General features: G+C 41.8%; 1 protein-coding gene across 36 annotated transcripts in view; it reads left to right on the top strand.

Annotated features, from left to right (window-relative positions):
• ELAVL2 (ELAV like RNA binding protein 2) overlaps positions 1 to 22,038 on the top strand; it is a 159,855-nt gene that overhangs the window by 16,574 nt on the left and 121,243 nt on the right. For 4 of the 36 annotated variants that reach the window (XM_064380894.1, XM_021675344.2, XM_064380991.1 and 1 more), the window contains exon 1: positions 10,336 to 10,701. The exons of 7 other annotated variants lie outside the window; for them this stretch is intronic. Coding sequence is in view for 1 of the 29 variants with exons in the window: in XM_021675335.2 (XP_021531010.1) it covers positions 13,604 to 13,620 (17 nt within the window). In the remaining 28 variants the exon portion in view is untranslated. Of the gene's footprint in view, positions 1 to 7,117; positions 7,643 to 10,335; positions 10,702 to 11,083; positions 11,104 to 11,651; positions 11,852 to 12,146; positions 12,230 to 12,299; positions 12,524 to 13,287; positions 13,379 to 13,445; positions 13,621 to 22,038 lie in introns of those variants that run through there. 25 more of the 36 variants (XM_021675340.2, XM_021675343.2, XM_021675350.2 and 22 more) reach the window with 13 other exon arrangements.

The following is a 22,038-nucleotide window of genomic DNA, read 5'->3' on the forward strand; positions in this document are numbered from 1 at the left end:
GATTTTATGTTCATAATAAAAATGTCACTTGTTAAAATTAGTTTTGAAATACTATGTTTATAAAATATCTTTTTTCCTATTTCTAACTTATTGACAGTGTATCTTTTAATCTTTATGCAAATTCACATCTTAAAAAATTCTTACCTGTATTAACAAAGAATAGTTTACACTGTCCATTGTGTGCACATTTTCAATTTAAGAAAAAAAAATCATAGCTTAAGGGGCTTATTAAAGCTGATAATTCAAATTTGTTTTCTAACAAGCAGAAAAATATCTTTTTATCCTATTTTTAGAGATAATATAATCTTGCCTAAAATGCTGGAATTCATTAAAATAATATTTCTTAATATGCATATATAGTAGCCATTATTTAAACCAGTATAACTCTTTGGAAAATATGGTATGGAAAGGACCAGTTAGCTTACATAACCATACATTTCTCTCTCATTAAAGGATACATATAGCACTTATTCATCTATACACTTAAATTTAAAAGAATAAAAAACCCTCAGACACCTATTTTTTTTAATGTTAGAAATGAAGGATTTTTTGCATATAACTATTCAACAGAAATGTCTTTGAGATTTCATGACTTACATACTACCCTATGAGTAATCAAATAACAACTTCAAAGTTTATAATTGTTTTTTATTCAAATAGTTTAATAGTTGCTAAAATTTATTACAGCATCTTAAAATTTTTCTCATGACTTTTTCAACAAATTCATTTTTGATTTTTCCTTACCCTAAAGTGATATAAGCCTTTATGTTGTCAGTTAAGTGCATTCTGACATTGATCACAGTTTTGAAGTTAAAATAAAAATTGATTCATTTTCTAAAGCTGTATTAACTATGTGTTGTCAGCTGAAGGTAACTTTTTATAAGTATTTCTAAGACTTAAAATATAAATGCCATTGTGGAAAATGCCATGTATCTTCTCATACTTACTACTCACCTTATAAAGGGACACCAAGAACTTGCAATTCACTTAAGACACAAAGAACAAGATATAATACTAAGACATTAGTGAATCCAGACAACAAGGTCACTGGCTATATGCTGGTCATTATATATATTAAATATTTGTGAAAACATCTATTTAAATAATGCATAAAATTTCAAACCTCATATCCAAAAAAGCAGACAGAAGAATTAGATATACAGTATGCCATAAGAATCAGGTAGATGTCAGAGTACATACCTGGGATTTTTTGTTTCCTGAATTATCCTATAGCAATTACCTGAGTAAAGGGAGGAGGGAGTTGAAATATAACTGTTATTTCTGTAATTAGCTCAGCAGATTCTTTCCTGTAGATGATAATTTCTTAGGCTACTGTAAAAATCATCCTGAAATCTCTCCTGTGACCCTATCACTTCAACCAAAAAGCCAGGTTAACTTCGATTTATGGTAACTCCTCTGTATCTGGTTGATCTGCTCTTTTTTTTTTTTTTTTTTTTTTTAACAATGAAAGAAAAACTAGAGTCCATTTGATATCCACTTCCTCTCACCCCTGCTCAGATAAAGACAGGATTCCTTTTTATACCAGATTGATTTACATTGTCCCTTGATCTCTCATCACACCAAACTTCACACAACTTCATACTGTACTTTTCAAATTGTTTATTCATAGTAGCTAAGATTAGGAATCATGGCCAGATGCTGTGTCCCTTTTCCACTTGTCACAGCTTCCCTTCCCCAAATAATTTTTAAGCCAGGTGTGCTTTTTCTGCTTACTGCCCCCTCCCAGTACTTTTTTTTTTTTTAAACAATATCCCATTCCAGGTGCCCCCTCTGCCTGCCGAAAGCATTTTAATGACAGTTTACTTTAGCGGTCTATCAGCAGACTGCTGCCTCTGCCACCTGAATTTCAATTTCTTAATTTACAGCCCAGATAAAACAGAATGGAGCAGGATCTGGGCTTCTCACTACATTGGGTTGGCCTTCTCAAGCGTGAAGTTTGGCGCATTGCAAACCTATTCAAGTGATTATCTGTTGAGGACCTCTCGAGCCATCTCCATCTCTGCAGCGGGCTGATAAGACAGCTGTTTCTCTAGCTGCTGTGTCTCCCCGGGCCTCAGTCTTCTTCTGAAACAAACTCCGCCTTTGTCACCGTGCCCCGGTGCCGTCACTTGCTCTGTGGGGCAAGGGTTTGATCTGAACACACGTGGGGGGAAAAGTGTGAGCGCGTGTGAGAATCGAGGAGGGAGGAAGGAGGAGGGGGAGGGCCAGGAGAGCGAGGGTGGGGGAGGAGAGAAAGAGTTAGAGACCAGAGGGAGGTGGAGGGCTGGGCGGCGTGCTGAGCGCCCTGGATGGCTCTGATTGACTGGTTGCTCAGCCCGGCTTTATTATTTCAAATTAGACGTGCATCGCACACAAGTGGAAACGTAAATCTTCAATATAAGAAAGAGCCTCCGAGCATCGGAAGCAGAAAAACCGTTTCTTTCCAGATCCCGGTAAAGGGGCCGGAGAAAAGACTGATTGCTACCAGCTGAGACAGATGGTTACCTTTAACTTTGGAAACTGCTATTTTTAATTACTCGTATTAATTTTGCATGAGATGTATCGGCTCCAGGGGGAAGCTTAAAGAAGGCTGTTAGTATCCCTGAAAGGAACGCACATAAGGATGATTTGCCCTTTCTCACCTCTTTGTTTTTTTTTTTTTTTTCTTCACCCTGTCTAGTCACCTAGATTTTCCCTTTGCACGCTCAGGAAAGACGTGAGTTTATTCTCCTAAAAGTTGCTATTGAGTAAAAGAGGGGAGGGAAATCTGGGGACATTTGTGGGAGCGTCTACATAAAATAATCATCGACCTGAGGCAGTAAATATATTTTCCGAGACACTCTGGGTCATGTGCAACAGATCTTAGTCTGAATATCTGCAGGCAAATCATCTAAAGGCCAGTGAACTTCATACGTTGGTTCGGGGGGAAAAAAGGTGTGTGTGTGTGTGTGTGTGTGTGTGTGTGTAGGTGGAGAGCTGGGAAGGTAGAACTAACCTAGTCTGGTCTCAAAGGTTTACCGCGACACTAGTTACATGTTTTAAAAACATTTAAATGAACAATTCATGCGTATTTAAGTATAAACAGCAACCTCAGGATTTAGGGGGAATATTCGTTGAGTGTGCTCTCTTTAGTCTTTCCCCCTTGAACAGGAGTTTAAAGACACAGTGTAAAGAGAAAGTAAAGGATGTGTGAGATCCCGCTCACTGCCACCCCTGGCACTGTCTCTAACGAAAGTGTTTGCAATGTAAAGGATCTTTCGCAAAATAGTCTTGGGAGTCACTCACCTTCGGATAAAAGGCTTTACCCCTTTGCCACGGGTGGAGGGAGCCAGGAGAACTGGGGGAGGGGAGCAATGGTGAGCAGGTAGGCATTTTTGCTGCAATTCCAGCTGGGAATTTCGAGGGTTAAAAACTCTGGAGTATGTTTACCAGACTTCTCCAAGACTACCTGGATTTGCATTTATTTTGTCTGAACACTGACGAAAGGCGGGCTCACTCCAGCTAGGGAATGTATGTAAAAGAGGACAGTGGAGGGTACGCAGCGAGTTGGGGGCTCTAACTCTCCTGGCGGTTTGCCACAATGGCTGAGCCCTAAGAAAAGCTAGCCTAATTCAAAATAAATGAGTTTCTGTAGAGTAGGACAGTCTTTTCCGCAAAGTCCCGTGAAATGAAACATTCCCAAGACGTGCAGTTTCCGTGTCTCACAGAAAGGGACAGAAAACACTGTCAAGGTTTGCAAATCTTAATTCGAGGTCTGCTTGTCTCTGTCCATGGTGCTAATTCCTGCCTCATTTTCTTGCGTGGTTACCACGGTATAAATTCACACTGGTGGCAATTTTCACAACTTTTCCTCCCTTACGGTGGAAGGCAAGTCGACATACTACTTTAAGAAGAATAAATAAAGGAGTAATCAGCAAGTTATATGATATCTGTATTTCTCATGCAGTCATTAAACTATCACATTTCCAATAATATGAACCACAACCCCCTACCCCACCAAAGTAACACATAGTGTTTTTATTCATCTAAGGGTTACTGTTGGGAATTACGACCTTAACCTAAACATTGCAAACTCATTTTAGTAGTTTAACTTTTTTATTTGCCTAAAAAATGTTACAAGTAGTTTACAGTACCTTTTATTATAAAATGTAAAATCACTCCCTCCCTTGCCCCCAGGAGGACTAGTTTAAGGGAGTTATTTATCCTAAAAGACATTTTCCACAACAGCTTTACATATTCTTGTGAATAACTGTTCTTTTGTATAGAAAGTTTAATAAAATAATTCATTACTTTTTCAGTTTTGAAAACTGCTTTTTTGCAACTTGATCCACATCACACTTTTTCTCCAAGTTCACAGTCACCCCCTTCATCTCTCCCTTTTCTGCTGAAATTCAAAATAATGCCAGGTACTTGGGAAGATATATCAGAGTTCATATGACTTAATCATACTCAAATGTCTTTTAAGTGCTTATCTAGTGCCAGTTCAGATGTTACGGATAATTCTTTTACCTAACCATGAGTGAAGAGGGGTTGACTGTATTTTTTGCTTATTCTAAAATGAGATATTTGCACACAGCCTTCATTAATTAATCACAGGATAGTATGTATTTGTTAATGTTTCAAGCTATGACACATGAATTTCAAAGTGAAATCTACATCCAGATATAACTTTTGTTTTAAAGTGGCTGTAATCAATATTTTTTTATTTTTAAAAGTTGAAAAAGTACATGTTGCTTATGATACCTCTATCCAATTAAAAGTTTTGAAATGTAAAAACATCTGTTTAAATGAGGAAGTAAAACAGCATTTTAAGATACTTTCATTTTTTAAAAATAATTTAAGTCCATGTTACCTACATAAAAAGACAACATGTTAGGGATGACAATACTTTGAATAATATTTTGTCCCTCTGCCCAAGCTGGAAAAAACCCATAAATACTGAATCTACAGAATTTATCAATTTGCATTTGAATGAACAAGTTTACTATTTTCTATGTAGTTTTTTTACATAATACACATGCTAGATTTTTATTACTCCGTATCACTACCAGCTTTCCACACCTGTCCTTATCATTTTGGAAAATATACCGCAGTTATCTACAAATATTTCTTGTGGATATAAACATGTACCAAACAATAAAACAAAGTATTAATTTCCACCTAGTTAGAAGGCACTTATATAATTGTAATGGTAAAGATTTACTTCAACATACTGAAATTATATGAGCATACGCAACTAATTCAGTATTAATTTAAGAGTGTGGTAACAAGAAAGAAAGACAATTCACTTCATAGGTAAGTCTGATTAAATCAAACAGTATTATACTTTCCCCAAATTGTATTCATTTAAAGTTTATTTCTCTGTATGAAGCTGGGGATGAGGGGGAAGAGATTGAAGGCAGACTACAAACCCAATCTTCTGTTATTCATACACCTACTCTTTCTGTCTTTTCCCCCTTGACTCCATTTCATCAAACTGTTTTTCTTTCTTCTTGCTTTGAGTTTCACCCAGGTCTAGAGAATAGTTTTAAGTTGAAATTAAGACTCTGTTAGAGGTTAAGGCATGATTTTATACATGCTAATTATAAGATAGCATAGATTCAAGCCTTCTTTCTCAACCCCCAGTTATTGTCATGCAAAGTAATAGAACTCATATATTATTATACAGGCTACACGGGAGATAAACAGGTCTTTTATTCACCATTAATCATTTATCAACACTCAAGGACACTCTCAAAGAACACCGATTTACTGTATTCCTCACTTCCAAGTCATTTTATCATCTGCCCCATTCCCCTCCATGACACCCCACCATTTTGCAGTCTCTAACTCTTACCTGTGTCTTCTTTTTCCGGCATTCTCAAAGATGTCGACTAGTTGTAAATAGGTAAAGGAATTCCTTTCAAAAAGGCATGTGCCTCTGGAGAAGATACGTTACATTGTGTAAGAATGGTACGAACTGTCTAGGAAGTTGATGCTATCTTTCAGGATTGAAAGGAGAAATTCTGGCTAGAAAAGAACCTGGGTCAAGTGAATATTGATCCAGACGATCCTGAGGACCTCACTTTCACTTAGAGGAAGAAATAATTATCATGCATAAAACTGTATTTTGGTCTCCTGAATGCTATTAAAATATAGGGTTGTAATTAATTAGTCTTCCTCTATGAAGCAGAAACATTAACAGTACTTGGTCTTCTGGTTAAACTTCTTAAATCCTCACAGAAAGAGCCCTGATAAATGTTTGTCTATCTTTGCTGTCAGCAATACATGTGTGGTCCAAGGACTGTACCTGTCTGCAAACGCAGAGGAGTGGCTTGTTTCAATTTTATGTACAGCTGCTCTTTTTGAGAGCCATTAGACGCCTCGAAGTGAAGGACCTTAGCTCTACTCAGTACCTCTTTTTCTGGATAGGATTTTTATCCTACATTTTTATAGTCTAACAAAGTGCAAGCAAATTGAAACCGTGCAGCTTTATTTTACAGCATTTCTGACTTTATCCTTATGTTAAAAGGATGCTTTAAAAAGGGGGTGATGGGGAGAAAGAGATCTGAAATATGCATATATTAAAATAAAGACATACAATTACCTAACATCTAATACAAAATACAGTACTGAAAAAGGCATGCGGGCAAGTAATGGATGTACATTCATCCCTTTCACTCAGATCAAAGAGAGGGAGCTCTCAATGATTCATACATACCGGACAGAGTTTAATGTTATAAAGAAATATGCCATAGATGCAGCAGTGATGGCAAAGGAAATGAATCTATCTGAAGCTGAAAGATTTAAGAGGAAAGGAGATTGTGCCATATCGCAAACTCTGATAGTACAGTTCCAACCCTCCCACGTTGCTGTCTCCACATTTCTTTTTGCTTCTTGCATTTCCCTTCGCCGCCAGTGTTGAGTGTACCTCTCCGCACAACTTACCTTGAAACGGGACTCCATTGAGCTCTTGAGAGTGACACAAGCCCAAAGCCAATCGTCTCACGCTGCCCCGCCTGGGCGCCCTCAATGGAAGCGTCTGGACCAATCAGGATCCTGGGGCGATGAGCAAGTTACGTTGTGGCGCGACTCGGCGTATACTTCCGCGCGTGCTGCTCGGGATAGGAGCCTGGCAGAGCAGCTGCACACACGGCAGTGCGGAGGCAGAGAAGGGGTTGGTGATACGGTGCTATAAATCTGTGGTCCAGTCCACCTCTCTTTTAAGACGTCCTCCCCCCTATTTCTGTTCTCAGTTAGAGATGCAGCAGCTTACTCCTGTAGCGACCTACTAAAAAGCAACAAGGAGAAAGACATCGTCTTTTTGAAAAAACGTTCTTTCGTCTCTTTTCTTTGTTCCTTGGTTTGTTTTTCTTGCCCCTTTTTGTTTAGTTGAACGGCAATAGGAGGGTAGTCTCTCCGTCTTTTATAACTCTTTTTTAAGTTTCCCCTCCCCTTTCATATTTTTTTTTTCCGCCATTTCTTTTAGCATTGGACTTTGGGGTCGAAAGCGTTTCTTTTTATTTGCTTCTTTTAAGCCGAGCACAGTTTAGGTTTCGTGCTGTCTTAAGAGAACTATCCAGCAGCTTCTTGCTCATCCTTATTGGGAGAACTGCACCGTTACTTTAAAAACACACATACACAAAAACCTTAAGGGAGAAAGGTAAGTTTCGGTTTGGTTTCTTTAATCATTAGTTGCAGCGATGCGCTGGCAAACCCAGAAAACCTGTAAGTGAGCGGAATACAGAATATGAAGTTAATTGCACATGTTTGTCTCATTTCAAAGCTACTGTTCTGCTTTTTTAATTTTAAAGAGCTAGACAAAAAGACGGTGGACGCATGCTTAGCGTACTGAATATTCGCAAATGTCCATGGCAGAAACTTAAGTGGTAAATGTGGCCAGGGGAGAGCAGGGGTACAATGGGAGGTTAGATGTGGAGCGAGCTTCAGGACTGAAATTGGAAGTTCATTCCATGGGAAGAGAGGGATAACTTGGATGTTGGGGATGCATGCCTCTACTTTCGCTCAGCAACCGAAGGACGGGAGAGGCTTTAGAATCATTAAGGGGAATCAGAAGCCTGGACTGGCAGATTAGACCAGCGAAAACCACAGGCTTAATTGCATTAACCAGATAGCATGTGCTGGGGAGATGGGATCGCCAGATGGAATTTAGATGCTGCACCAGGCAGCGAGTTGTAGTTGACGGAAAAAAGTACATGCCGCCTGAGGGCTGGGGCTGGGGCTGGGGCTGGGCTGAGGCTAGGGTTGTTAGAAGCTGTCAAAACTCATCATTGTATGCGGGCTCGGATTCACGGACTCCAATTATCATAATTCAGTTTTAAAAGAAGATAGCCAATTTGGGGCTGAATTCTTAAGCCTGTACCGGATATGAGATTCCCTTTGTTCAGAAAAGCGTAAATAAGATCCTTGGAGCTGTGTCTGTGAAGTGGCGGCTGCTTGGGAACCTCGCTGTGCTGGGCGTTGGGAAGTGGATTCTAAGCCCCTGTCCTTGGTCCTACGCGGCTGACTTCGCCTTCTGGGCGAAGGGAAGGGGAATCCCTTTGCAGCCGCGAGGCTTCTCAGCCACCCCAAGAGCCAACTCGGTTAGGTGGCCCTCACCCCCTCCTTACCTCCCCCCCCCCCGCTTCCTCGAATAGCTATTGTTAAACTGACGCCAGGAGAAAGATGGTTGGGGATGAGAAGCTGGGCAGACAGGCACACGCTTCATTTTAACTTTTGTGATTTCTCAAGGTTTAGGAGAAACCAGCTGGCTTTCAACTGCCAAAGAGAGAATCCAGGGTAGATGTAGGAAAGGGGCAGGATGTTCGCGGGGCGGGGAGGGCGGAAGGGGTGGTAGTGGTGGAACGAGGTGCTGGCTTTGCCTAAGAGAAGTTTAAATTATTGGCACGAGGGGGTGTGGGTGAGTGTGTGCGTGAGAGCGCTCATGTGGTGCTCGAGAGGTAGAGGATGGGGAAAAGGTACAAAGCCGACTGGGTTAACGTCTCGTTCCTCCTCACCCCACCCACTCTCCCGGCTGGGAAAGCCAGAGCACGGCCAGCCTCCTGGACTCGACTCAGCAAAGGGCGGTGGGGGCTAGGGATGGCAAGGTGGCAGTGCCCGCCACTGGAGCTCCGCAGCGGACGAGACCTCGCGTGGCCATTGTTGCTTAATTTATGCCCAGCACGTTGCTACGTACCCACCTATTTCACGTCTGTAAAGAATTAATACGAGAGCTATACAACTGTGACAAATTGGAGGTTGGATACGTTCCCCGTTTCCCATTTTCAAGTACCAGTTAGCAAAACTGATGGCGAGACTGGGTATTTTCTCTCGTAATTACCAGATGCAGGTCTGCTTTTATTATGGCGAGGGTGAGAGAAATAGCCAACAATTTAGTATTTACTCTTAACACTGCTGGACAGGGTTGGATGTCTCTGTACTTTCTCCCCGAAATGCACGGATTCTGTCCCCTCCCCCACTCATGTGCAAACACTCCCGTTGGTTAAGATTCTAAACCTACAGCCTTTCTCCGTAACCCTATTTATTAGACCCATCCTCTAAGGGTGGAAAGGAGGTGAATGTTTTATTTTCCAGGCCTACACTATTAACTGCAACCTATAAAACGTAGGCTTAAAATGAAAATTTTTAGGAAGTACACAGCAGACAATAGTAACCGAAGACATTATTTTCCAAATTGAAAATCAGTTTCTAAAGGTCAGAAAAACGGTGTTCGTGTTTTGGGGAACAGAAGGGTAGGAAATGTGTTTGGGCCTTAAGACTTCCTTGTAAAATGGCTTCTTAAATGGGGCATCTGAAAGATTTGTCAGAATATGAACAGATAAGTCTGCAAAAAAAAAAAAATGTTGAGAGTTTCAAAGTTGCTTTTTATGGGGTCAACATTTTTTTAACTCTCGCCCTTATTGGTGTCATTGCCTGAGTGTGTCTTACAGCAGGCTCTTCTTCCCCTTTCCCTCTTTTAACCAAGTGGTTGGGCACCCCGCTTCATAAAGCTAACCTGTTCTGGAGCTCTTCACAAAAAAACCTTAGGGTTATAAGGCAGAAGTGGTTTGGAAGACTTGGGGAACTCTTGAGAGCTCTCCCACAATTTAGTCAGCATCAGGAAGTAGGGCGTAGGGTATTCTAAGAGTTTTAGGCTTGGATTGACAAATGAGGTAGGCCCGTTTTCGCCTAACGTTTTGGAAATAGGCATTTTTAGCAATCCCGCGTGCCTGGAATGGAAATATTATAATTAACTATTTATAGAGAGGTCAAAGAGGCGCAGGCGCTTTGAGAGGTTTTCCCAGGAACCCACACAAAGTCAATTAAGGTCATTTAATTGCAAATCGGATTTGGGGTGACACAGAAATGCTGATATAGAATCAATTAGCTATTTCCGTTGTCCCCAAAATGGGTCCCACAAATTGAGAGACGGCCTGTCTCGCCTGTGACCTTGCTTGAGCCCCCTACTTCACTAGGCTGATTAGACTTAGCCCAAGAGGGCAAATTTGCCTCTCCCACCCCCGCCCTGGGTTAGACGAGTCCTCTCCCTTCCCCCATCCCTGCCCCGCCCGTCGCATGGGGGCGGGGAGCGCTGGGCGCCCTTAGCGGACCTTGCTGCATCAAACCCGCATCATGCCCTTGAAGCCCTAACCTTGGTCACGTTCTTGCGGCGACTCGGTCGCCCACTGCTCGGTTCCTTTCTCTTACCTCCTACAATTTCAGGTAGGTATGACAGGTGATTTTTTTAAATGTAGATTTTAGGAGAAGGGTTAAAACCTATCTCTTTGCAATGAAAAAATCCCAACGACAGGTGCTCTCTTAATTAGCGGCCGAGCAGGTGTAAAAACGTGCTCCAGCCGCGTGGCTCCGGAGTGGGTTTTGACTTCCAGCCGTGGGACTGGGGGCTGAGGACAGGCACAGGTTTTTCTGCGGAAAAGGGATTGAGCTTGGCGAGGGGGCGGGCCGAGGCAAGGCAACGATGGGACGCCCCCTCGGTGAAGAGTTGGCCATTTCAGGTCCTGCCGTGGGGGGTGTTGGAAGGATGCGGCTAGCGGCCAGCGTTTGCATAGGCGAGTGCAGGATTTCCTACTTTGCGTTTGAAGCAGAGTATAGCACCCCGCACAGGTACTCTGGGCTTATTTAAACCTCAGATTCCCTCTAGAGAGGGAGGGAGGGGCAGCAGGGACTTAGCCTTTATTTTCCATCGAGGGACAGGACCATTGGCTGCGAAGTAAGGGGAAAAAGAGACTTTCTAAAAGACACACGCACATAAGTGTGTGTGTATACGTATATGTAGATTTATAAACATATTTATTAACACATAAAGTAACCCCCACGTTAGCTCTTCCGACTCCCCGTTAGCGCCTGGAGCCTCGAGGTTTGCAAACTTGCACCTGGAATCGGCCTCCTTTGGGAGCTCAACGCTCTTCGCGCAGTCCGGGGAAACCTTGTCTGGGAAGCCTGGTGGGACTCGGAAGCCCAGAGGAACCGAGTTGAGCTGCTGAAGCCCGGCGTCTCCCTGCAGGCACGGACCCGCGGGGCGGTCGGGCAGGGCACGCGCCGGCGTCGGCCGCGGCGCCGCGAACTCGCCGCCGGCCCCGCCTCCTGGCGCTCTTCCAAGCAAGCCCCTCCTCCTCGCCCCGCTACAAACGGCGGGACCGCGGCGCCCGGGCGTCACTGAGGCAGCAGCCGGCCGGGTGAGGAGGGCGGTCGCCGGCTCGGCGCGGGTGGGGTGGGGGTTCCGCTGGCTTCCAGTCCCACTTCCCACCGCTGCCACCGTCTCTCCGCGGAGCTCGCCCTGAGCGACTCCTCCGCGGCTCTGCTGACGGCCAGTGGCACGAGCCGTAGTAGCTGCAGCTCCGAGTCACAGCAGGCAAGTGAGGGGGGCGTGGGGGCGGGGACGGCGTCCGCGCCTTGCCCCTGGTCCATTTTGGACGCCGAGTCTAAGGTCTGTGCGCACCCCCGCTGCGCCTAGCGGGGTGGGGGTGGTGCGCCTTCGTCCAAGCTCTGGGCGGGAACGCTGGTGGGGGCGGTGGAGGTTGTGCCCGCGAAGTTCCTAGAGCTCAGCCCCTTGCGGCGGGAGTGGAGGGAATTGGGCGCCTCAGGAGGTGGCACCGCCCCTCCCGTGGGCACGAGAAGGTTGGGGGCGGCGGGAGCTGAGCGGGGCCAGTTGCGCCTGGCAGCGTGCACGGGCGTGGACGTGCCCGGGTGCGGCCGCGTGTAGCGAGAGAAGGAAACTGCTGAGACGCAGGTGAGTGTCTTGGAGGGAAAGTAGGGGAGGGGGATTTTCTAGAAAAAGGGCAGGATTCCTCTGTTGGACTGGCAACCCCGCCTTGTGGGAAGATGTGTGCACTGGCTTCTCCTGCGGAACACGCCGGGGTGGTGTCTGGTGTGTGCCCATTTGCTACGGCGCCTCCTCACGCGCGGTCCTTGGAGCTCTCGGGCGTTTGGAGACTCGCGCTGGCCGCGCTGTGTGCGGAGGTGGTGTGGGGCCGCGGCCGCCCGGGGGCAGGAGCAAGGATGATGATCCCCTTGAGTGTGTTAGGTGAGGCCCGTCGCAGCCGCGCGAGGTCGCAGCTCGCGGTCATATCTCGGGTTTGCGCGCGAGGCGTGCGCTGCGCGGGAAGCGCCGTCGCTCTGCCGGGCGAGGCCGGCTCTGGGATTTCAGCTCAGAAATGGTTGCGGCAGCCGCTCCTCCAGCTCGGCCGAGAGGGCCCGCCGGAGGCGGCCCGGGTGCGCGGACGTGTGTGCGTGCACTGGTGAAATTGAGGGAGCCAGCCTGGGTTCACTGGCAGGTGCTCCTCCAGTGGCCGTGACAATGACCAGCCAGCAGTCTTTCCCACGGCATTTCCTTAAAAGCCTACTTGTTATCCTTGAGGGCCAGAGCGTAAAACCATACCTCTAGATGCGAGCTGTGTGCATGGAGTTGTAGCCGTCCAGATGGTCATTTAGAATTTTGTGCATTTTTAAAGACCATCTTTACGACAAAGATTTTCAGGTCCTGTCGTCTCTTTTCATTTTCTGAAAACGTGGGAAAAGGAGGATTTGCTATGGGTTGTCCACTCTTCCTTTCCTCCCCCAAAGAACGGTTCTTAGCAGTGCCAAACTGTAATAATACCTCCGACAAGGACAAAAGGGCTTTTAAAACTTAATTTTCTAGTGGCCCTATTCTTGATAATTCTTAATAAAAATGTAGCTCAGCCTCAAAACTTACAGCAAATCAGTCCATTTAAAACCATTCAAATATCAATTGGTGTGTAATTTCCCTATTCCCTCAAGTAAAATCTGTTTGTTTGAAATACCGTTTAGTTGCCCTTGAAGAGTTTTCTCAAGAATCGTTTCGCCAGAGTCGCTTGAATTTCCCATTTCTTGTGGAAGCTGTCCTGGAGTCTCCATTGTGGTGAGCTGGTGGAAAAGTTGTCCTGGATCTACCTTCTTTTAGGAACCTTTGGGTTTAGAAATGGTGTTGCTGAATGGACTTGAATGTTAAGTGGTAGGGCCCTTCTTTATAGGAGGTTTGTTGGGATGTTAAGGTAACACTGTGAAGGTTGTGGGAGGATATAGGTAGGGGAAGTTCGCTTGCAAATTATTCGGAGAGAAAGAAGAGGAAGCAAACACCTGGAAGATGAAGGCCAGAGTGAGGTAGGAAAAATTGGAATATGAAGAAACACACTATATTAAATTTTCTGTGATTCCTCTTTTGTAATTTTCCTTTTTGAGAGAGTATTTGTGTGTGTGTGTGTGAGAGAGAGAGAGAGATTAAAACTGGCCTCTTGTTGCCTGTTTGGGTAACTTTGTGCTGCCACCTTTTGGGGAGTTTTTTTTTTTTGCCTCCTTGAAAGACAGTCCTTTAGGTGTGTAAGCCCCTCCCTCTTCCTTATCTTTAGGCGTTCTCTGTTGTGTGTGTCTTCTTTCAGGACCAATCAAGTCAGCTATATTCAGTGCCCACAGTCTTTCCCTGTGATTCAAGAGAATTTTAGTTTTAGGTTATGCTCCTTGTTTAGAAAAAACACCCAGTGCTGGTCAGTGTCTGCCACTCTACCTGTTACTTACTATGGAACCTTTTTCTTTTCTATGCCTAAGATGTGTTTTTATAGTTCCTTTTGATTTCGTTTTTTTTGGTTGATTTGTTCTGGCTACCGCTTGTTCACAAGAGAAAAAGCCCTTCCGTCCCAGTTTCAGTGGTTTTAGTTAAGACTCAGCTCTTGATAGGTTAAGGGAGAATGATGCTGTAAGTGGCAAATACCATCATTCCTTGAACCAACCTTTTGGTGTTTTGTACACAGACAGATGTTTCTGGCTGAATCCTTGTAACCAACCGCTCTTGGCTCTTCCAGCCTTCGGTGCTTGCCTTATAAAAATAATATGCCTCCTCCCCTCGACCCCACTTCTTCTAGAAGCAAGTGTTAGGTTCTCTTTAAGAACACAACAGAGCCTCCCAGAGTATCCTGACTTCTAAGCTGGGATCAACCTTTTCCTCTTTCTTTGCTGAAAGAAATTTTTTTAAAAAAACCTGTGATGCGTTTCAGGCATTAGGATGGCACAAGAGCACCACAGTGGCAAATTAGTCTTCATGTTCTTTTCCTCCAAAGGATAAGATACTTGGAAATTGCTTCTCATCAAGACTGACTTTACCATTCACCTTTTTGATGTCTGCATCAGTTCTTTTGCTCCCATTTGATGTCTTATTAAATCTATCACATCGTCCCATTCTTACTGCCACCTTTGTCATTCATGTTTATTCGGAATTGAGAGAGGCTAGAGATCTGTGGTACTTAGCTTGGTTTGGTTACTTTTTGGTGACATTGTAAGGGGCCGGATAGGTGAGATGGTATTAGGTCCAGATGGTGTGCCACCCTGTGGAAAACCTGTCCATAGCAGTCTACCCCGGCTCTTTGTTTCTTGGCTACTCAGCTGTACAGGTCAAAAATTACAGTAAGCTACCACAGTCCAGTGTAAGTGTGTGGGGGGAGGGTTTTTTTTTTTTTTTTTGCATGGGTACTTAGTTATAGGCAAGACTGTCTAGCCTGCTTGTAACCGGTGCAGTTGCACACCTTCCCGTATCTTGAAATTCTTAAGAATTTTTGGACAAGGTTACCCTGTATTTTTCTTATTGCCCTGGGACTGGCAGATTAGGTAGCTTATCCTGGTTAGATGCTTTTCCACCTGTTAGTGTTTAGCTGTCAGTATTGCCGCTTTGTTGTTATATCGTAGAACTGTTTGGAGGCTTTATGTCTGGTGATGCCACACCTGGCTGTCAAATTCACTATGGAGGACATAAAATGCATGATTTTTTTTTTCTTTCTTCGACTAGTTTCGTTTTACAGATGTAGAAGTCTTCACTGGTTCTGGTTACGTACGGAGCCCACATATTGTAGTTTAGTGCCAAATCCACACTTTTGTATGTTCTAATTTGGGAAGAACATTTATTGTATATTTATTTGGTTCGAGATACTAGATGGTTTATAATGTTAGTTAATTATTTCAGGATTTCAAATGTAAATATGCTAAGTGGAAACAGAAAGCACTTAAGCTTGAAAGGCAGTGGTTAAGGCTTTTATATTTTAAAAGATACATGTTTTATTATGGTTTAAATGATAACTTTTGGAGCCTGAATTAAAAGTAGAAGTTTGAGTAATGAAGTCTTAGATTTTTGTGGTGTACTTAGGACATTTTTCACTAGTAAAGTTAACAGATTTGGCTTTCAGCTTGTGCGATGTGCATCATAAGTTTCATTTTAGTAAGGTGGCTAGAAGAATTTTTTATTTCAAGGGAAGATTTTCTGTATCTCTAGGCTTGTATTCCATTGTGTAAAACAAAACAAAAGGTAACTCCTGTGTGAGCAATCCTGTGCTAAATGCATTCTCACAGACATCTTCTCCTTTAATATCAATGCTAACTTTCTACAGATTGGTCTTAATAAAAATACTTATGTTTGCAATGAGTGGTATTTTCTCATAGCTTTGAGTTAGACTTTCAATGCTTCAATTCAATCGATGTTCTTAATGACATGTTACCTTTTTGAATATTGCTTAGTAGTTTTGTGTGATAACAGATAATAGGTTTTCATTGTAAGAAATCTTTGTGAAGAGAAGGATGGGGGCTTTGAGGAGTAAAACAGGTAAAATAACCCAGATAGCCATAAGAATAGGTGGCATGGATATAAAACCAAACCATTTGTAGAGTGCCTTACAGTGTTGTCTTTTTTTTTCTTTAAATAAACTTTCAGTTTTTTAGTATATATCTATATTACTGATTTCCATTATATCAGTTTCTGACTGAAAATAAATAGCAGATAAGATCTGACATGCAAAATTTCCTTTCCCACTTCGAAAAATATCTTTTAAAAAAACTCGACAAATTTAAAATTATACTTATTTATGTAAGACAGTGACAGTAAAAAGGTAGCTGCTTTTTTTTTTTTTTAAAGATGCCCTGAAGGTTTTGCTTTAGTACCAGTATATTTTGAACCAGGTATATTATGTACAGCTTGATGTACATGTACATTTTTCCCTTGTCCGGTCTAATACAGATACTCCTGATAAACCCATTGTAAGTTGAAAATGGCATTAAGTTAAAATGTATTTAATACACCTAACCTACTGAATATCACAGCCTAGTCTAGCCTACCTTAAACATGCTCAGAACATTTATGTTACAATTGGGCAAAAACATCTGGCAGCACAGAGTATCCCTTGTTTACTCTCGTGATCCGTTGGCTGAGTGGGAGCTGTGGCTTGGTACCATTGCCCTGTATCGAGAGAGTCTCCTATCACAGACTGCTAGCTTGGGAAAGGATCAAACTTCAAAGTACAGTTTTTCTTAAATGTGTATTGCTTTTGTATCACCATATAGTCGAAAAATTGCAAGTTGAGCCATCATAAATTGGGGACCATGTGTAATGATAGATTTAATACTCGGCTTTTTCCTTTGACTTAAAAACATTTATCATGAAAAGGAAATTTATGTTCTAAATGACTGGATTTTCTTCCAGAATTTTTTTGTTGTGGGTTGTTCGTTATTGGAGATTATGTCAGCAACTTTAAAGACTATGTTAATGGAAAATCACAAAAATCTTTTATAAATATCAAACCAATCAATATTCCTTCAAGATAGATTTTTAATTTCCTTTTTTTTTCCCACTTAAAGCTTTTAGTACACTTTCTTGACTAATTCATCTCTTTGTGGGACTAGGAGGTGATAGTTGCTTGAGATAATTAGCTTTCCTGCATTTCTTTAGAGTCATTGTAAAATTGAAAATTCTTGTTCATATTGAGGGACTACAGTCTCTTTAAGCATCTGAAGAAAGCTGTAGCTCTCTCTTCCTAGAGAAATATACACAAATAGGCAAGAAATTTCCATATAGTTTTTAGTATCTTGCACTTTGGAAGAAAGAGTGTTAAAATGAGGTTCCATTTGGGAAATAGGACTTTGGCAATTAGAGTTGTCATCTTACACTAGTGAGAATGGGATGAAGCCATTCAGAGAGGTTCTTGTCTGCTGTTGAGTTAGTGATGTGGGCCTTTAGCATTCTTTGAAGGGTGATTCTAAGCTTGCCCGTCTCATAGTTTGTTTTAAAATCCATTCTGTTTTTGTAAACAAGTATCACATAGGTAAGGTCTTGTGAGCACCGTGCAGCCAGTTTATTTGCTGAGTTGTCTCAGTAGGTTTTGTCACTTAGGCTGAGATTCTTAATTTAGCACAGCCAGGTGGAAAATACTGGGATAGAAGTCTGAGGTTTTCAGCGTCTGGTTTGTTTTAATTACCCATGGCCTTGGTTTTTTAACCTTTTGTGTGTGTAAAATCTTACCCTCCCCATCTGAAGGAAAGAAGAGCATGTTGAAGTACAAGATTTTTGGCAGTGAAATGACATTTGCTGAATTGGAAAGTTGGTAATAAATAGGTGGTTATCTATTGATTAGTTACATATTTTTGACTTTCAGTGTATTACTATGAACCATTTTTAGTGATTTTGTTTTTTATAATACACCATCATACGTATATTTCTGCCATGAAGGAAAAGAATCTCAGACTACAGGGAGGATTTGGGAGAGTTGTTACTTTGGACATCTCGGTGTGGAAATAGACATGTTTATACCTGTGATGATGGAACTTGGAAAGTTTAAAATGCATTTTCTTTGAAAATATAAATAATGCTAAAAGATTACATATGAGACTGACACTTTAGCCAGCAAACATTCCAGGAATATAAATTTCTTAATTTAAATTTCTCATATTTTTTTCAGTGAAAAATAAAAATTTTAAATTTAACCATTTATATTAAAATACTCAGTCCACATTTTCCCTTATTTGAATTTTAACCTTTTATCAAGGATCCATTCCTATTCATCGCAAAATGGAGTTCACACAGAAATATGTTTCCCCCTCATTGCTGATGGTGTGAACATTATTGATGGATGCCCTGTCAAGTAAGTTATTGGAAATTGCTTACTTGTTCAGTTTTTAAAAGGATGTTTAGCACTTTTTTATTCTTTAAGTGTCGTTTGTGTGTATCAGTAGTACAAGAGATATTTCTCAAACAAATCTGTGTCTCTGAAATTCAGTGAATTGGGTAAAGTTGGGACAATATTTCTGGAGCACTTGATCTTGAGTTTTCTCTGAGTTGCTTTTCAAAAGTAAGAATTTTCTATTTTACTGATGTTGCTTTATCGGAGGTGACATGGCAGGTGAGGGGGTCATCCACTTTTATTGCAGAGGTTTCCAGAATGTGTTAAATATACAACATTTATTATAGAGTCAGCAAGTTTTTATAGCCTATTCCCAGATAAGGCCTATTTCTGTATGAGTTTATTCAATACCACTTTTGATCTCCCAGGTGCTGTTTACTAATTGCTGGTTTATTCTGTTTAAACCCTTGGGGTCTTTTCTGGCCTATGACTGTGAATGACTCATCGACTTTTCCCAATAGGATGTCATCAGTGCTTTTGACTTTCATTTCTTCCCTTCTTCATGGACTCTGCAAGGAACTTGAACTATCTACAGCCTTCCTCCCCTCTTTGTGATGCCTCTGTACTTGTTCTCTGTCCCTTGTTTATCCTTTTGAGTCTTATGCCAGTTCTGAGGCATGGTAATTTGGGGTCAGGTGCATCCTGCTGCTCACTTGTCCCTTTATTTTCTTACGTTGCTTGTGCTTTTGCATTGGCTCTTAGGCACTTGGTTACATTTTACTCACTGAAGAATATCTTCTCGATCAAGTGAATCACTGATATTGGAGGGAGCAGTGGGTATCAGTAGACAGATTACTCATGCCACAGGTCCTGAAAGGTGACCCATGGACTGCATATGGCCTGTGTTTTGATTGCCCTGAACTGTGTTTTTTAAATAGTTGTGAGTTTTTAGGGTTTGGTAATGTATAAAGATCTAGAGCCAAATGTCTTGTTTCTTGAAAACTCGGAAGGATGGAGCAACACTGATTTCACATTTATTGACTGCCCCTTTAGGATGAAGCGTCTTTGGTCATGTTCTGTTTGCCTGGCCTTGGTGTCTCTAATGCTATGCTTCCTAAAGCCACGTGAATTAAAAGTTAAATATAAAGAAAAAGGCAGTAGTTCTAAAGATTTTATATTCTTTAGATCTATGTATTTACAGTTAATGTTGGAATCATGTTACATTGTTCCTTACACATTTATATCTTATAGTCTCCTTTACTTTAGATAAAACTTGGGTCTCTCTTTCCTTCACCCCTGATTGAAAAAAACAGTTTCTCCTTTTATAAAATGATCTTTCGTCAGCTTAACTTACCTTTTCTCTCCTCCCCCATGGGATTTTAGACCTGTCCCCATTGGGAATGGGGATTTCTCCCTGCCAGTTGCTTGCTTGTATTTGTTCAGATACTTTGGGGTCAACATTGTTAGTTGGTGTTGTAAAAACTTAATAGGATGCTATGAGCTGTTTAAAAGAGCCTGTGGCCCACCTGCTAACCTCATTGCTGATGGTTCGAGCTTATAAATGATATTCTCTCCTCAGATTGTTGTAAAAAAATAATAAAAAAGCTCATACGAGACTACCAGGTGTGTGAGGTTTATGTATGTGTTATTTCTCTTTCTTCCCCCTTTATTTTTTTTCAGTCTTCAGCCTTTTTTCCTCCACCCCCAAAGCAGCAGGGCAGCCTCAGCAAAACACTCTTGCATGTGTGTCATAGAGCAGGCTGATGCGCCAGCAGAAGTAGAAAGAGACTCCATATGTCATGTTTGGACCAATGCTGTAATTTTATTTTACAATAAGAAAGGTGGATACTATTAATCTACTCCTAAGCATGATAGCACAATTTGAATAGCAGAGAGCCACTTTGGTATATGTTAATGTCTAGTGAGATGAATACAAATGAATGCTAAGTAGGTAGAAAATGTCAGTGTAGACCCTTCCTTTTGGTAACTTTAAGCACTTACACTTCTAGTCAACTTTTTGTTCAGCCTAGCAAATAGATATGAAGCTCTGTTTTATCAACCCAGCATTAATGTAGCTTCTAGGATGGAGCAATGCTCATAAAGCCCTGCTCTCCTGGAAGCCACTTGAGCTAGGCCAGTTATAATGATGAATCAGAATGTGCCCTTCTATTGAGCATCTTAGCAAAACCCTTCAGAATAATAGCTTAGTGTTGGCAGTTTTAAACATTAGCTTACTCTACAACCCAGCCAATTGTTTTACTTATTTTTTATATTTGGGGTGTGAGTACAAGTGTCTGCTTACTTAAAAACTTAATTTTGGTTTAACTATATGTATGATTTTTACATACGCACTCATTATTGCAGGTATATTTGGAACTTATTTTTCAGAGGTACTTAAAAATTCTTGGTATCAAGCATCTTCTATGATTACATGAGTCTTTTAGATGAATATATTGCTTGTTTTTATGCTCCCTGCAGCAACTGATTGAGGCACCTCAGGGTGGCTTAGTTATTGGGTGGGGGTGGGGAATTGAGCATCAGTAAAAGCAAGCATATTTTTTCCCTTGAAGATTGGGAGTCATTCCCCTGGAACTTCTACAGTGCAATAAGAATGGCTTTGATATATGTGGGCCGCTAGGTAACTTGAAGTCTAGGGCTTTTCCAAATTCATCTAATTTTGTTTTTAAGTTTGGTTAAAGGATCTATAAAAATATCTTCGTTTTTGTATCGAGATTATGTTCAGAAGCCAGGAAGATTGTGTAATACTTATTGTTTCATCACAAATTACTGAGTGCTGGATACTGAGAACATTGGAGTTGTTTGTAAAGCACCCTTTTCCTCATTTTCCTTGGGCTGCCTGCCTAAGGAGATGAGGCAGAAAGTGGTAACTTAAAAAAAATGACATACTCCCCTCTCCTGCATTTAATAGTAGAAATTGAGTGCTTCAGGAATTAAGCAAAGGGACATATCCCTGTATTCTGGGAGTCAGGGGATCAGGCCAGGTTGTTGCATATTGCTTTAGGGACAGGACTGTGTCTTTTCTTGGTCCGTTTTGTCTGAGTATTTATTTGCTTTTTCTGTCTTGTTCTCTCCCCACTTCATCCCATATCAATTTTTTTACTTCTGGTTTTCTTTTATGGTATAACTATTTCCTAGTTTGCCAGGAGCTCAGTCACAGGTGAAAAATATGTATGCAAAACCTACCCAAGTTTTAAGGTGTGGCTGGAGAGAGATACCCTGTGACTGTCTTAATTCCACTGTTGTCCCAGAAGAGTGGATCTGAGGCATGTGTGTGTCAAACTACATGAAGAGCTTTTCCGCCGGAGTTTTATTCTCTTGGTAACATTATGTGCCAGCAGTCTCCTCTAGGTATAACATTTATTTTTCAAAACACCTAGGAAAAAGTCAAAATAATTGTAACATTTTTGGCTTCCTCACTTTTAGGAGTGTAGTTGCAGGAGCAAGAAGAAAGTAGCAGGACAGAAGCTGGGATGCTTTTCAGGGCATTGATCTATGCCTTCTCCTTGTGTCTTCTTCATGCCTAAGGCCATGTCTTCCAGGAGCCTGTGTTCTCTGGGCTGCTGATGATACCTTTCTCATGCCAGTGCTTGGTGTTCTGAAGCTTGGCTGCTGCTTTTCTCCCTTAATGGCA

The sequence above is a fragment of the Aotus nancymaae genome, unplaced genomic scaffold (assembly GCF_030222135.1).
Source record: "Aotus nancymaae isolate 86718 unplaced genomic scaffold, 86718_ANA_hifiasm-v0.15.2.pri h1tg000003l, whole genome shotgun sequence".
Lineage (NCBI taxonomy): Eukaryota > Metazoa > Chordata > Mammalia > Primates > Aotidae > Aotus > Aotus nancymaae.